The 13159-nt window shown below is 39.0% G+C and overlaps 1 protein-coding gene across 1 annotated transcript; it reads right to left on the bottom strand.

The window, feature by feature from the left end:
• Positions 1–6355: 6355 nt before the first annotated feature.
• LOC117408580 (small ribosomal subunit protein eS6) lies at positions 6356–12083 on the bottom strand. The gene is made up of 6 exons (XM_034013698.3): positions 11959–12083; positions 11011–11142; positions 10267–10477; positions 7526–7672; positions 7223–7380; positions 6356–6493 (listed from the first exon to the last, which is right to left on the bottom strand). Exons 1-6 carry the CDS (start codon positions 11962–11964, stop codon positions 6398–6400), a joined length of 750 nt encoding a protein of 249 aa, XP_033869589.1. The 5' UTR covers positions 11965–12083; the 3' UTR covers positions 6356–6397.
• Positions 12084–13159: the final 1076 nt, after the last annotated feature.

Raw genomic sequence — 13159 nt, 5'->3', positions numbered from 1 at the left:
TCTGAAATTTTCCTTTGACTTATCATGATATCAATAATATTCTATTATTATAGACATAACAGAATGCCCCCACCAGGGATTGAACACTCGACCCTCCGGTCAAGAGTCCAGAGCCCTAACCACTACTCCACACTGCTGCAAATATATATATATATATATATATATATATATATATATATATATATATATATATATATATATATATATATATATATATATATATATATATATATATATATATATATATATATATATATATATATATATATATATATATATATATAATACACACACACACACACACAGTACTGCAAGTGACAGTTTTTTTGAAGAGGATATTTTTAGTTTTTTAGTTTTTGTGTTACCTTTGTGAGTGGAGAGAATGGAAAAGGAGTGGTACTACTGCGAGTACTGTGGGAAGGAGAACCACCACCAGTGGGAGGACTGCCCAGAGGTCCAAGATTGATGTGGGCTATGTACACGGAACGGCCATGTATGGCAGAAGTGCCTGCTGCCCAATGGGTTCTCCTGGGAGCTGAGGAAGAGAAACAACTGCCAGTCCCAAGGAGGAAGGGAAGGAGCGTCCGTCCCCAAAAGAAGGGGAAGAAGCCAATACAAGCTCCAGCGCCCGTGAGGGAGGGGCCTGAGCATCCAGCACCCAGAAGGGGGAAACCAGAGCATCCAGCACCCAGAAGGGGGAAACCAGAGCATCCACAGCCCAAGAGGGATAAGCCTGCGTCTCCAGCGCCCAAGGGGGGGGGGGGGGGGCGATCATCCATAACCCAAGAAGGGGAAGCTCACATGTCCAGAGCCCAAGAAAGAGAAACCCAAGTCTCCAGTGACCGAGGGAGAGCCGCACCAGTCTCCAGAGATAAGACTACCTGCTGTTCCTGCCTCCACCATTAGAGGGAGACTACCTGTTGCTTCCACCTCCACCACCAGATTGAGACCAGTTGTTACTACTGCCTCCATCGCCATCACAAGAGGGAGATTACCTGTTGCTCCTGCCATCACCTCCCAAGGATCAACTCCTGCCCGAGCCTGCATCGCCTAGGGCTCCCGAGTGTGCAGCGCCCGGAGTGGCCAGTTCGGCATCGCTTGGAGGAGCCAGTCAGGGCTGACGACATTTCCACTGTCAGCATTGCCGTTGACAGCGTTGCCCTTTCTGTTGCAACTGGGACCACTGGAGGAGGTCTTTGCTCTGCTGTCAACATTGGCGCTGCCAGCGTTGACATGGGCAGCCTTTTCGCTGCCAGGACTGCCCTGGCTGGTACCCCCACCCTTGGGTGTATTTTTGGGTTATTTTGTATAGTTTTGATTATGTACAGTACTGTGCAAAAGTTTTAGGCAGGTGTGAAAAAATGCTGTAAAGTAAGAATGCTTTCAAAAATAGACATGTTAATAGATTATATTTATCAATTAACTAAATGCAAAGTGAGTGAACAGAAGAAAAATCTAAATCAAATCCATATTTGGTGTGACCACCCTTTGCCTTCAAAACAGCATCAATTCTTCTAGGTACACTTGCACAAAGTCAGGGATTTTGTAGGCATATAGTCAGGTGTATGATTAAACAATTATACCAAACAGGTGCTAATGATCATCAATTCAATATGTAGGTTGAAACACAATCATTAACTGAAACAGAAACAGCTGTGTAGGAGGAATAAAACTGGGTGAGGAACAGCCAAACTCAGCTAACAAGGTGAGGTTGCTGAAGGCAGTTTACTGTCAAAAGTCATACACCATGGCAAGACTGAACACAGCAACAAGACACAAGGTAGTTATACTGCATCAGCAAGGTCTCTCCCAGGCAGAAATTTCAAGGCAGACAGGGGTTTCCAGATATGCTGTCCAAGCTCTTTTGAAGAAGCACAAAGAAACGGGCAACGCTGAGGACCGTAGACGCAGTGGTCGGCCAAGGAAACTTACTGCAGCAGATGAAAGACACATCATGCTTACTTCCCTTCGCAATCGGAAGATGTCCAGCACTGCCATCACGATACTTGTGTGTTCCATGTCTGTTTGGGCCATTGTGCCGTTTTGTTTTGTACCAGCGTTTGTGTGTTTTGTTCAGACCTTTTGTTTTGTTTATTTATTATTAAACCGTGCAGCAGTGCTTTCATACACCAGTCCTGTCTGTGTCCATTACCCTTCCTAGTTTGACATCACCACAAGCCAGCCTTTTCACACAACCTGATCAAGCAAAGGATGGTCTGTAAAGAACCTGAGCATAACATGAAAATGATATTTTCAACTGAAAATCGAAATAGGGTCAAATTGAAATCTGAAAATGCACAGCACAGCCCTACACATGAGCCTAAGGGGTGATGTAAGGATACGCATAAAGTGATTTGTGGTTTCAAAACCCCCATAATGCTGCTGTAAATCATGTTTAGCAGCTGTAAAGTCTGACGGCGTTTAAAGAATGGTGTCAATTCACCTGGCATTCTGGCAGCCGCTATCAATTTTGCACTTTACCATCATTAATCCATTAAAATTATATTGAAATGCATTCAAATGAAAAGAGCATGGAATTGGTCGGGATCCGGATACTGAGCGGACGCAAATATTATATTGTGATTTAAGGATTTTGCCTTGCACTTAGGCAATTGCTGACCCTCCAAAAATTTTACACCTCTTCTTACAAGGTGCAAACCATTGTAGAAGCGAGTAATTAAGAGCTGTATAAAAGCACACACCTGCAGAGACCTGTCCTTGGCTTTAGGATGGCTTCTGTGGTACACTTCCTGATGCGGTGACACTTTCGGAGGAGAAGAACACCCTGCCTATTCAATCTCAGGGTCACTTTGTTTGGGATGCCGGAGGATGCGGTGCTAAAGCGTTATCGTCTCGCTCCGCAGGTCATTCTAGACCTAATAGCTGAATTGATGGATGAGCAAGACCCCAGCGTTAATCTAGGAACTGTTATCCCTGCACATGTGAAAGTGCTGTGTTCTCTGCACTACTTAGCCTCTGGTTCCTTTCAGACCACAGTTGGAATGTCTGGAGGGATAGCCCAATCCACCTTTTCCAGAGTGCTAGGCAAATTTCTGGATGTCATGCTAAAAAGGGCAGGCCAATACATATAATTTCCTAAGGATACTAGCGTAATTGATGTTGGCTAAGACTTTTCCAAATTATTATTATTATTATTATTTATTTCTTGGCAGATGCCCTTATCCAGTGCGACTTACAATTGTTACAAGATATCACATTATTTTTACATACAATTACCCATTTATACAGTTGGGTTTTTACTGGAGCAATCTAGGTAAAGTACCTTGCTCAAGGGTACAGCAGCAGTGTCCCCCACTGGGGATTGAACCCACGACCCTCCAGTCAAGAGTCCAGAGCCCTAACCACTACTCCACACTGCTGCCCAAACAGCTCCATTTTATACTGAGTGACCTCACTTACATAACCCCCAAATCCATGGTACCTTTTATTTAGAGCATACATGTATACATAATGTTACCTGGGCAGAAGCAATATTAATAGTTTCTTCTGTAAGTGAATCCCTCCTTATTGTCTCACTGTGTTTAATTTCTTCTGTTTTCCACCTGCTGTGGCAAACATGTCTGAAATTTTCCTTTGACTTATCATGATATCAATAATATTCTGTTATTATAGACATAACAGAATGCAACGCAATCCTGTGTTGTCGATATAATCACTGGACAACAATGCCCGCCAATGTCTCGTTGAGACTCTGAGCGTGAGCAATTACAACACATAGCAACCGTCGTCGACTTCATTCCAGACCTGGGTTAGATTAGGAAAGAATCATTTTTTGAAAAACTTATTTTATTAATTTATGAAGAAAACTTCTACCATCTTACATGTGATTATATTATGTCCTGTAGTGTTTCGGGGTCAAAAGGTGGAAGACATAATGGAGCATATAGATCATCTGGGGGCAGGAAACTTTTAACACCCTAGTTAAAAAAAAATATCGAATGTAGTAAAGTACTTTTTGTCCACATCTAAACAGAGTATGAGCATTTGTAATGAAAGATGTCCTTTTCTACTAATGGTGTTGAATGCTTTTTTCTGAGGGACTGTTTTTAACATGTATCTTCATGCTGTGCCTGTCTAGTTTCAGGAATCATGGGTGCTAGGATAAAGTTCCCAAAAACAGTCTGTTTTTAGATGTCTTAGCATTCAATTCAACTGCAATAACGGAATCTAAATATGTTTCCCTGTAGGATGAGCACATGATGCCTCTGTTCATAAAATGTATTATAATAATTCACCTTAATTATTGATCTGTGCTCAAAATTGAACTGATAATTTGCTTAATTAGACCTTTTTACTTGTTTTCAGCTCTTGAACAGTTGCAGTTCAAGTTACTTATCAAATGTCATAGCTAACTTGAAATATGCAACTGTTCAAGAGCTGAAATCAAGTAAAAAGGTCTAATTAAGCAAATTATCAGTTCAATTAAGGATCTAGTTAAGTAAGCAAGAGCTCGGTTGGAATGAAAACCATCAGCCACAGGGGGTCCCCAGGACCGAGTTTGAGAAGCCCTGTACTTGTGTATTTTGGGTATAACACTTTTACTATAATAGTATCCCAATATCATTAAACACAGTATTAGCACAGTCACTCAGTCAGCAAATGGCGTACATCCAAACTTTCTGCTGACCTATGGTTGCACATCTAAAGAAGCTTAAAATAATAAGGAATTCTAATACCACTTGCTTATTCACACAATGTAAAATCTGTAGTGGTAGTTTTGTAACAACGTGACAACATGAAACAATTCACACACAAGTACTTACTGGAAATTTCTAAGCATAACGTATTTCCTGCAAAACAATGAACCAAACATCCTTTGAAAAATATTTGGTGCTTGTTTTAGTCTGTATCTTTTTTAACATCAGAGCAACTCTTTCCTTATCCACCGCTGGGTTGAAAGGTCACACTTCACATTTTTTTCATCTGGAGAACTGCTTTTCCAATTGGCACGAAACTTTGTATTGATATTTAGCATTATATATTGAGATTTTGGGGTCATCTGAATGTTTGTCTGTCCATCTGTATGTCACTTGGCAGATGGAAAAATCATAAATATGTAATGTATAACCACATTTAGGCAGCAAGGGTCCCTCCACTCTCACAACTTAATGCACCCCAACTAATAATGACTACCTACATTGTTTGGAAACCTAAGGATAGGTTTTGGACCTGTTGTCCTTATTCAGACCTTTTACTTAAGCATGGGGTTCAAAGGTCATGTACTCTAAAGAGCCAAGATACATGCCAGTTACACTGCAAATAACCCCCTCAGACCCGAGGATCTCGTTAAGTTTTTTTTTTTTTTTTTTTTTTTTTTAATAAATGGTGTTATCTTGACCTAGTAGGTGAGTTGAAAGAGAAGTGTGACTACATTTCTACATTATCTTTTTTGGCAGACTGTTCCAACCAGATACTTAATTATTTAACCTGTTGGAGGTCAATTAAATAATTAAAGGTCTGGTTGGAACAAAGTCCTGCAGTGGGGTAGATTGGAAGGTTGCCAATCCTTGATTTAAAAGGGTAAGTTGCCATACTTTAGTTTTTCCCAAAGATTAACAAAAAGTTTAATATAATACAAACCACACCAGGAGGTTCTGTAAAGGCTCCATTTAAATGCATTTTAGGTTACAGCACCTAAAAACCTAATTTATGATTTATACTGAAAATCCAAAACATCAATTTAAATGGATACAGGGACTGAGAAGAATAAAAGTATTTATTTTATGTAGCGCCTTTCATAGTGGACCAGTGGGTGGGCAATCCTGGTCCTGGAGGGCCGCTGTCCCTCCTAGTTTTTGTTCTAGCTATACCCTAAATTGGACCAGTTAAGCTTCTAAACTGGTAATTGTTCCAATTAAGTAATTTAGGGTACATTTGGAACAAAAAACAGGAGGGACACCAGCCCAACAGGACCAGGATTGCCCACCCCTGATCGATACTGTATAATTGCTGTTAATATTTGTAGCTGGTTTTCAGAAGATGACTTTTAGCAATCTAAATTACCAAGTATAGTCAACAGATCTGAACCACATTTAGGGTTTTTGGGACATTTTACAATACAAATTAAATTCACTGCCAAATTAGGCCTAATCACCTATGTTTACTAACTGCATGGGGTGGCCAACCAGCAGGTTTTATAGGTCAACAATCAATTTCTGAAGAATTTAAGTTGTTGTTCAATTTAGCAATTTCTTCAATTAAATCAGGAGTGGTCAGCTCTGCGCCTTGCAGCTCTCATGGATTTCAGGTTTTTGTTCCAAATTATCACTAAATTACTTAATTGAACAAATTAATGTATAAGTCAATCATTTTATTAAACACACTACAACAAGGCTGCAGCAAAACCTTTTTATTTTGTGTTTACATGTTAAAGATTTTATTTCTGGCTGGATTCTGATTTGGATGTAGAGGCTCTCAGAGAGGACAGACGACGTCTCTTGGCGATCTGTTCCTGGCGTTTCTCCTTTGCCTCCTGCAAAAACAAACATGACATTTAGAAATGTTGTATAATGCTTATTTGCAACACTGCATTCAAATCCACTGCTTAAGCAATGGACGGTCACAAGAATAGTCACAATAGGGCAGTGGGATAGTAACACAAGATTCATTAGGCACCTCCAACAAGTAGAATAAGCATTTTGGTTCTCTTGTCCCATCTACAGTACCTACCATATGAGAAACAACTTGTAAAATTAAATGCACTGAAGAATGCTTACTCAGAAGCCTACCAGGTCAGAACTCTTGTAAATATAGGTTGTAAATGTATTTGTTACAGCCTTGTCCTTAATCATTAAATTTAAATTAAACATCTGGCTAACTTATAAAACACACCTATAGATCACCTACTAAACATTGAATGAAAAGCCACTTCAGAAGTATGACCTTGATAGCAGCCCCACAAGTTTTATCAGAATAATCTGTTCTCAATTTAGCCATGTGACATATGGGCACCTACTTATGTAATATGGGAAGACAACATATCCCTAATCAATAAGTTATATTCACACAATTGAAGAGTGAATCTTGAGTTGAATTTGATGGTGCTACAATTACATCAGCCACAATCTTGCCATTTAAGCTGTACAGATATAAAATGGGAAAAAATATGACACTTGCTAGTCTGTGCAACTGAAATTAAACATTCAGTTGGGCACACACTTATGACAATGCTACTGTATGTATCTGTTTCCAGCGTTCATACCTTCATTCTCTTGGCCAGCAGCTTGGCATAATCAGATGCTTGCTCCTTGTTCTTCTGAGTACGCTGCTTCTTCAGGGCAATGCGTCTGCGCTTGTGCTGCAGAACACGGGGGGTCACCAGGCGCTGGATCTTGGGGGCCTTGCTTCTGGGTTTCTTACCTGTGTGGATGGGAAGGCAATTTAGCCCATTACAATAAGTCACTCCAATGTACTGATGTTTTATTTATTGAAATGTGTATTATACGTTGTAATGTATGGGGGTTCTGAAGAGAAAAAACCATGCAACAAAACTCAGCGCACCCACCTTCCTTTGTCAGGGGCCTCCTCACAACATACTGGCGCACATCGTCTTCCTTGGACAGGTTGAAGAGCTTGCGGATCTTGCTGGCCCTCTTGGGACCAAGACGGCGAGGGACGGTGCTGTCGGTCAGTCCTGGGATATCCTTCTCGCCTGCAAAACAAAAGGTCCTTTCACAAAATGTTCTTTACTGAACCATTAAAGTTGATCTTCCCACATTCATACGTATATTTGTTTTCTTTCATTTCATACATCCAGATGTTGTAAATGCCAGTGGTTGACAAACAATTATTCACAGTCTATGCTGTTAAATAACTGTAGGCTTTACATTACCTCTTACAAACAATCTTTAAAAAAAAAAAAGCTTAACAGTGAAAACTGAATTGGAGTCACTTTAAACTAAGTAAGACGCCGTGGTCTGCCAATAATGGGCCACAATACTGCTGTGGCATAGAGCACTCAAACGGATGATTAGATCGAGAATGTGTCTAGTACACAAACTCATAATGTTGGGCATTTTACATAATGCCAGTATAGAGTAGTTACATCATTTGTAACCAATAACTACAGAGAAAATGTCAGATTGCTGACAGTATAAAGTTAGCTGGAAATTCAATTCTGATTTTGCATCACTTCATGGCTAAGTTTTAAGACCAACCACAATCAATAAATATAAATAATCATGTATGTTACTGAACCCAACAACGTAAATCACATAATAGCTCCATATTTTTTCTATGATATTCATAATGCCATACTTGATGCAGCAATGATGGACGATACATCCAACACATTATTTAGTGAATGGCCATGTGAGGGCTAGACCCTCACTAATATTGAATTGCCTGTTATTGTGTTTATTACTGTGATTGTTATTCTGCAATAAAGCCGTAGTTTATTATGTATTGTGCATGCTGTTGATCAAGTGTGCTTGATATAGGACGGTGTATTGCTGTATTTAGATTTGGGCGCTATTCTTAATGAAGTTGCCATAGCTATACATGTGGAACAATGGACTTGTTATAGCCATATGTTCTGTGATCTTCCAAGAGAAGGGGTAATGCTAATTTTCAGTCTGTACTGGCAATAGTTAGGGACTAGAGAATAATAGACGAGTAAACAATATAATAGTTTAACGATTACTAACATGGAATAAATGTTAAATAGTTTTTTGTATAAAATGATTCCAGGTGCAAACGTTTGTTGAATAATTATTCCTGTTAGGAGTAGGCATGTCTGGAGATTATTTAATACCATGTCTTTCCTTAGGAGAGGACAGAGTATTATTAGGTCAGTCGTGATCTTATCTGGGTGAATGTCAGTCATTGTATTTACAACCTGCTAGTCTGTGAGCATCAGTTGTCATTTGTAATTTGAGTGAAGTATCCAGTGCAAAATAAATATTTATACCTGTGAACACTACAGCGTTGCTGTTTCCTGCGTAAAGACCTCTGTGTTCTTGAGTAAATAAGGTAATTGAGGGTGGGGGTAAGCTCGCACCTTCACAGGATGATTATGATATCCAACATGTGGAAAGATAGAAACTACACCATACTGACAATGTGAAATGCCAACAATTAGACTACAGGACAAAGTGAACGATTTTCTTACCCCTTCCACAAATAAACAAAAAGCCAGTCCATAAGTTAAAGGGTATACAAGAACCACAATCTATTTGAATTATTTCTAGGGCTGTTACGATTAACAGATTAATCAGACCGATTAAATCAACTAAAGATTTGATCGCAGATTAATTATTTTACAATTTAATCGTGCATTCTGGGTAGACAGAAATGCTCTCTCTCCCGGAAAGTGGTCAGACACTGTGGCTTTAAGCTCGTATATATAGGGGTTAAAGTTCTGTAAAAATCATAATTGTTGTCTTGTTTTGTACAAGGATTGCTGATAGTGTGCTACAGATGTACATATGTATTTGGAACTGGAATGTTTATCTACATTGATTTAAATGATTGACAAACGTGTACCTGCAAAGTTACTTGTGTACATTGTAATCAGAGCTGTTGAGCGCTGTAGTAAAACCCAGTGTGGCGCATTTATCCCAAATAATAAACTGCTGATTTAGTTATAAACCTCAGAGTGTTTTTTGTTTCCGTGTTTGTGCATTGCTAATAATTTTGCTGTTTAGGGGTTACCCCAGAGTGGTTAAACAGTATGCATAAATGTGCTGCTCTGGCCCTTGGGGCTTGTGTGACAGTTATCATGTCCCTAAATCTGTTTAATTAGAGTAATAGGACGGAAAGGTAACATTTGTTACATTTATTAAAATTAAAATAAAATGGTTATTTTTTTTATACTCTATTCATTTAAGCATTACTATGCAGGATAGCCACTATACGATCATACCTTTATTAAAACGTGCACAGATTAATCTACCGATTAAATCAACTAATTCCCATAAATTAACTGATCAAATTTTTTAAACTCGAGATGACAGCACTAATTTCACAAGTAAATCTTAATGTTACAAAAAACTTTAAAACAATTTGTTATTGTAATTTCAGTAAGGTGGATTTGTTTCTTTGAACATGACCAATTCCCAGATTGTGAAACAGCTGTCAACAGCATCAACCTGGAGTTCCAAACCACTTAAATATATTTAAGTGCCTGCATCACAACGCTAGACTTAACTGTAAACCACAAACTATACATGACTGCTGAGTGAAACTCCTGACACCTCGATTCTAATCCCTTGTCTCCTTTCCTAATAGCCAGCCCGGACCACTCACCCTTCTTGATGATGACCAAGTTCAGCACACTCAAGTTGGCATCAACGATGCAGCCGCGGACAGACTTGCGCTTACGCTCGCCAGTCCTCCTGGGGCGGTAGCAAGAGTGGCCCTTGCTGAGCAGCAGACGCACACGGCCGTGGGTCAGCACACCCTGCTTCATGGGGAAACCCTGCTTGTCGTTACCGCCACTGATTCGGACAACATAGCCCTGAAAGACAGGAATGTAATTAGTATGAGCAGCTCACTGTAACAATCCTAATGCATAGTACACATACCTACCTTAAGCAGAGTAGCAAAGCACATAATTTTAAATTTTACATATGAACAGTTTCTGGAGCAGAAAACTGGATTGCAACTTAATCTTGTTTCCCATTGTCTACTGCTTTAAAATAAGGGTCATGCAGTCTTTGCATGCTAGCAAATGCATAACATTGCACTATCTGAATGTTAATGTCTTAGGCACACACAGTCCAAACTTGCAGGATCCCCATTGTGAAAATGTAAGACTCAGTATTTACAAAACTTGATTATTTCTGGCTAAACTTCCTACCTCTGTTCTACCCTATTCAATTGTAATAACATTTACAGTACTAAGAGTAAACCATTTCCCTAAATCAACAAAAGGGATATTAACTCTTTAGTCCTGGAATAAAACCATGTGACCATTTCATACATTCATTATAAGTGCACTATTCTCAAGGAACAAAAAAATGTATGGATAAATGCTGTAGAACTTCCTACCTTCCACTCCTCACCCAGAGGATCAGCAGGGACCTCGGTGGCCATACGCTTCTCATAGAAGGTACGCAGCTTGCGCTCATCATCAACTTCAATGAGCTTCTGGCAGCCAGTGGCCGGGAAAGAGATGTTCAGCTAAACAGAAGATACACGTATAAGAGATACATATATTATAAACAAACAAGTAACACTTTGTTACGCCAAACTTCTATTTCAACTATCTTATTTCATAGCAACTTTGATTTCAATAGGTGATTAGTGATACTTGACTGACTAATGAAATACATATTTCAAAACATGGTGAACAGGTTGAAACAATCTCAATTATAACGTCTCAATTGATAAAACAAATCCAAAGTCGGCAGCCTAGTACAACACGTTTAGTGTGTACAAACCAAACCTGTAGCAGTAAACTACAGCAGGCAACAAAATGCTTAAACGGGTTTCACCCACCCCATAAACTTTTCACCTAAAAATTAAGCGGCCTGATTCGCACCAGAAAACAGCACGATATACAATTTATGAGAACTCGCTTTAACGATTGTATGCATCTTACAAGGCCTGCCACCTCTACAGTTCATGCAATTTGCTACAGTTGGTTGTATTCCTTTGTACCAAGTTTGTCCAGATGGAAAATAACAAGATTTTAAGTCATCGGAAAACACCAACACACGTATTTGCAACTTTTTCTTACGCTACAGTAACACTAGAACCACTTGCAGTTTCAGAAAACTGCAAACACACTTTCATGGCAGGAGGCAGCCATGTTTCTGAGACTGTTTTCGCTAGCCACTGAAACAAAATCTACATCCATCTTCTTTTTACAATAAAAGAAACCGCAATACATTTGATTTATATATTTTATGAAAGTTGTGAAGTTTCCATTATTTTGGGTATGGTGGGGATAATTTCAACGCTTAAACATATAAAATGTATTTCATCTCCCCTCACCTTCATTCTGTGGGCCTGACTCGACTCAGATCCGCCACCGAAAAGAGAGCGGATTTCCGCCCCACACTCTCACATAGACGCGATGGCCTATCGCGATAACGTATCCAGTACGCTTCAAACGAGATTTCAGTAAGAGGTTATGAAAGTGAGGCCATTGCGGCTCCACCAAAAATTCAATTCTAGTATATAAGTACAGTATAAAGCTGTTTGAGCCAACATGGCGAACATAGTAATGCCGTCTCTTCACACAACATTATAAACGTTGGCCTGTCTAATTCATGCTACAGTGAAAACGGAGATGCTTTTTAATTTCCACAGAACTGCCATAACCTGAACTGTTTCCAAATAAAGATCATAATTTTAGCCACCCTTGATATGTTGCACACACTTTTCTGTAAATACAGTTGCTGTTCCTCATGTTTTTAATGCAAATTGTATACAGAAGCTGCATTTCACTGTTGTCAGTATAAGTTAAACTGGGGAAACAGGAGATCAGGCATATTTTCATAAGCTGTTTGTAGCTACTCAGTTGGCAGGTGCTTCCCTAAGGAAAAGTGACCAAATTACTGATTTCTCACAAGGGGTAGTCTCACAAATATTGACATTATAAGCCATTTTGAATATTAGACTTTGCTGCAGATCTCCATCCTCAACTTTCATGAAAGAATCAGATGTGATAATTATTGAGGGTATGAAGTACGACCACATATCCATAAATAAAAATGTACCATCCCTACATTTTTATTAACAACTACATATTTTTAAGGTGTTACTAGTGTTACTTGCATCAATACAAGTGTACTACAAACACCAAGTCTTTTTTTACTGTAGGCTCAAGCACCACCACAACCAAAACTTTATGAACAACGTATGGCCACTTTGTTATTGTATATGGGTGTGGTCATTCTATATTTTAACTATTTAAAATCTACCATTGTACACATCATATTAACTTGTATTATATTAAAAACACAATAATGCATTCTGCTAAATTCATTGTCAAAAAAGCATTCAACCACCTCTCCGTTTGTCCCTCGGAGGCTGCCTTAGTTTAGTCTTAACATAGCATGAAATAAAAAATAAGACACTCAATCACCTTAGTTACATTTATTGATTGGTTTTATTTAAAACATGTGATGTCGGAAATATAGAAGTGGTTTTGCCAAAAGAAAATTAAATAAAGAAAAGGAATGGCCCCCCA

The sequence above is a fragment of the Acipenser ruthenus genome, chromosome 2, assembly GCF_902713425.1.
Source record: "Acipenser ruthenus chromosome 2, fAciRut3.2 maternal haplotype, whole genome shotgun sequence".
Taxonomy (NCBI): Eukaryota; Metazoa; Chordata; class Actinopteri; order Acipenseriformes; family Acipenseridae; genus Acipenser; species Acipenser ruthenus.
This window is presented reverse-complemented; position numbering and strand designations above follow the sequence as displayed.

Excerpts from the sequence above, each read along its gene's own strand:
- LOC117408580 (XM_034013698.3), bottom strand. Across the intron at positions 10,478-11,010 it reads CTCTGGGTGAGGAGTGGAAG|GGCTATGTTGTCCGAATCAG; the intron begins GTAGGAAGTTCT and ends CCTGTCTTTCAG. Across the intron at positions 7,673-10,266 it reads CTTGGTCATCATCAAGAAGG|GCGAGAAGGATATCCCAGGA; the intron begins GTGAGTGGTCCG and ends TTTGTTTTGCAG.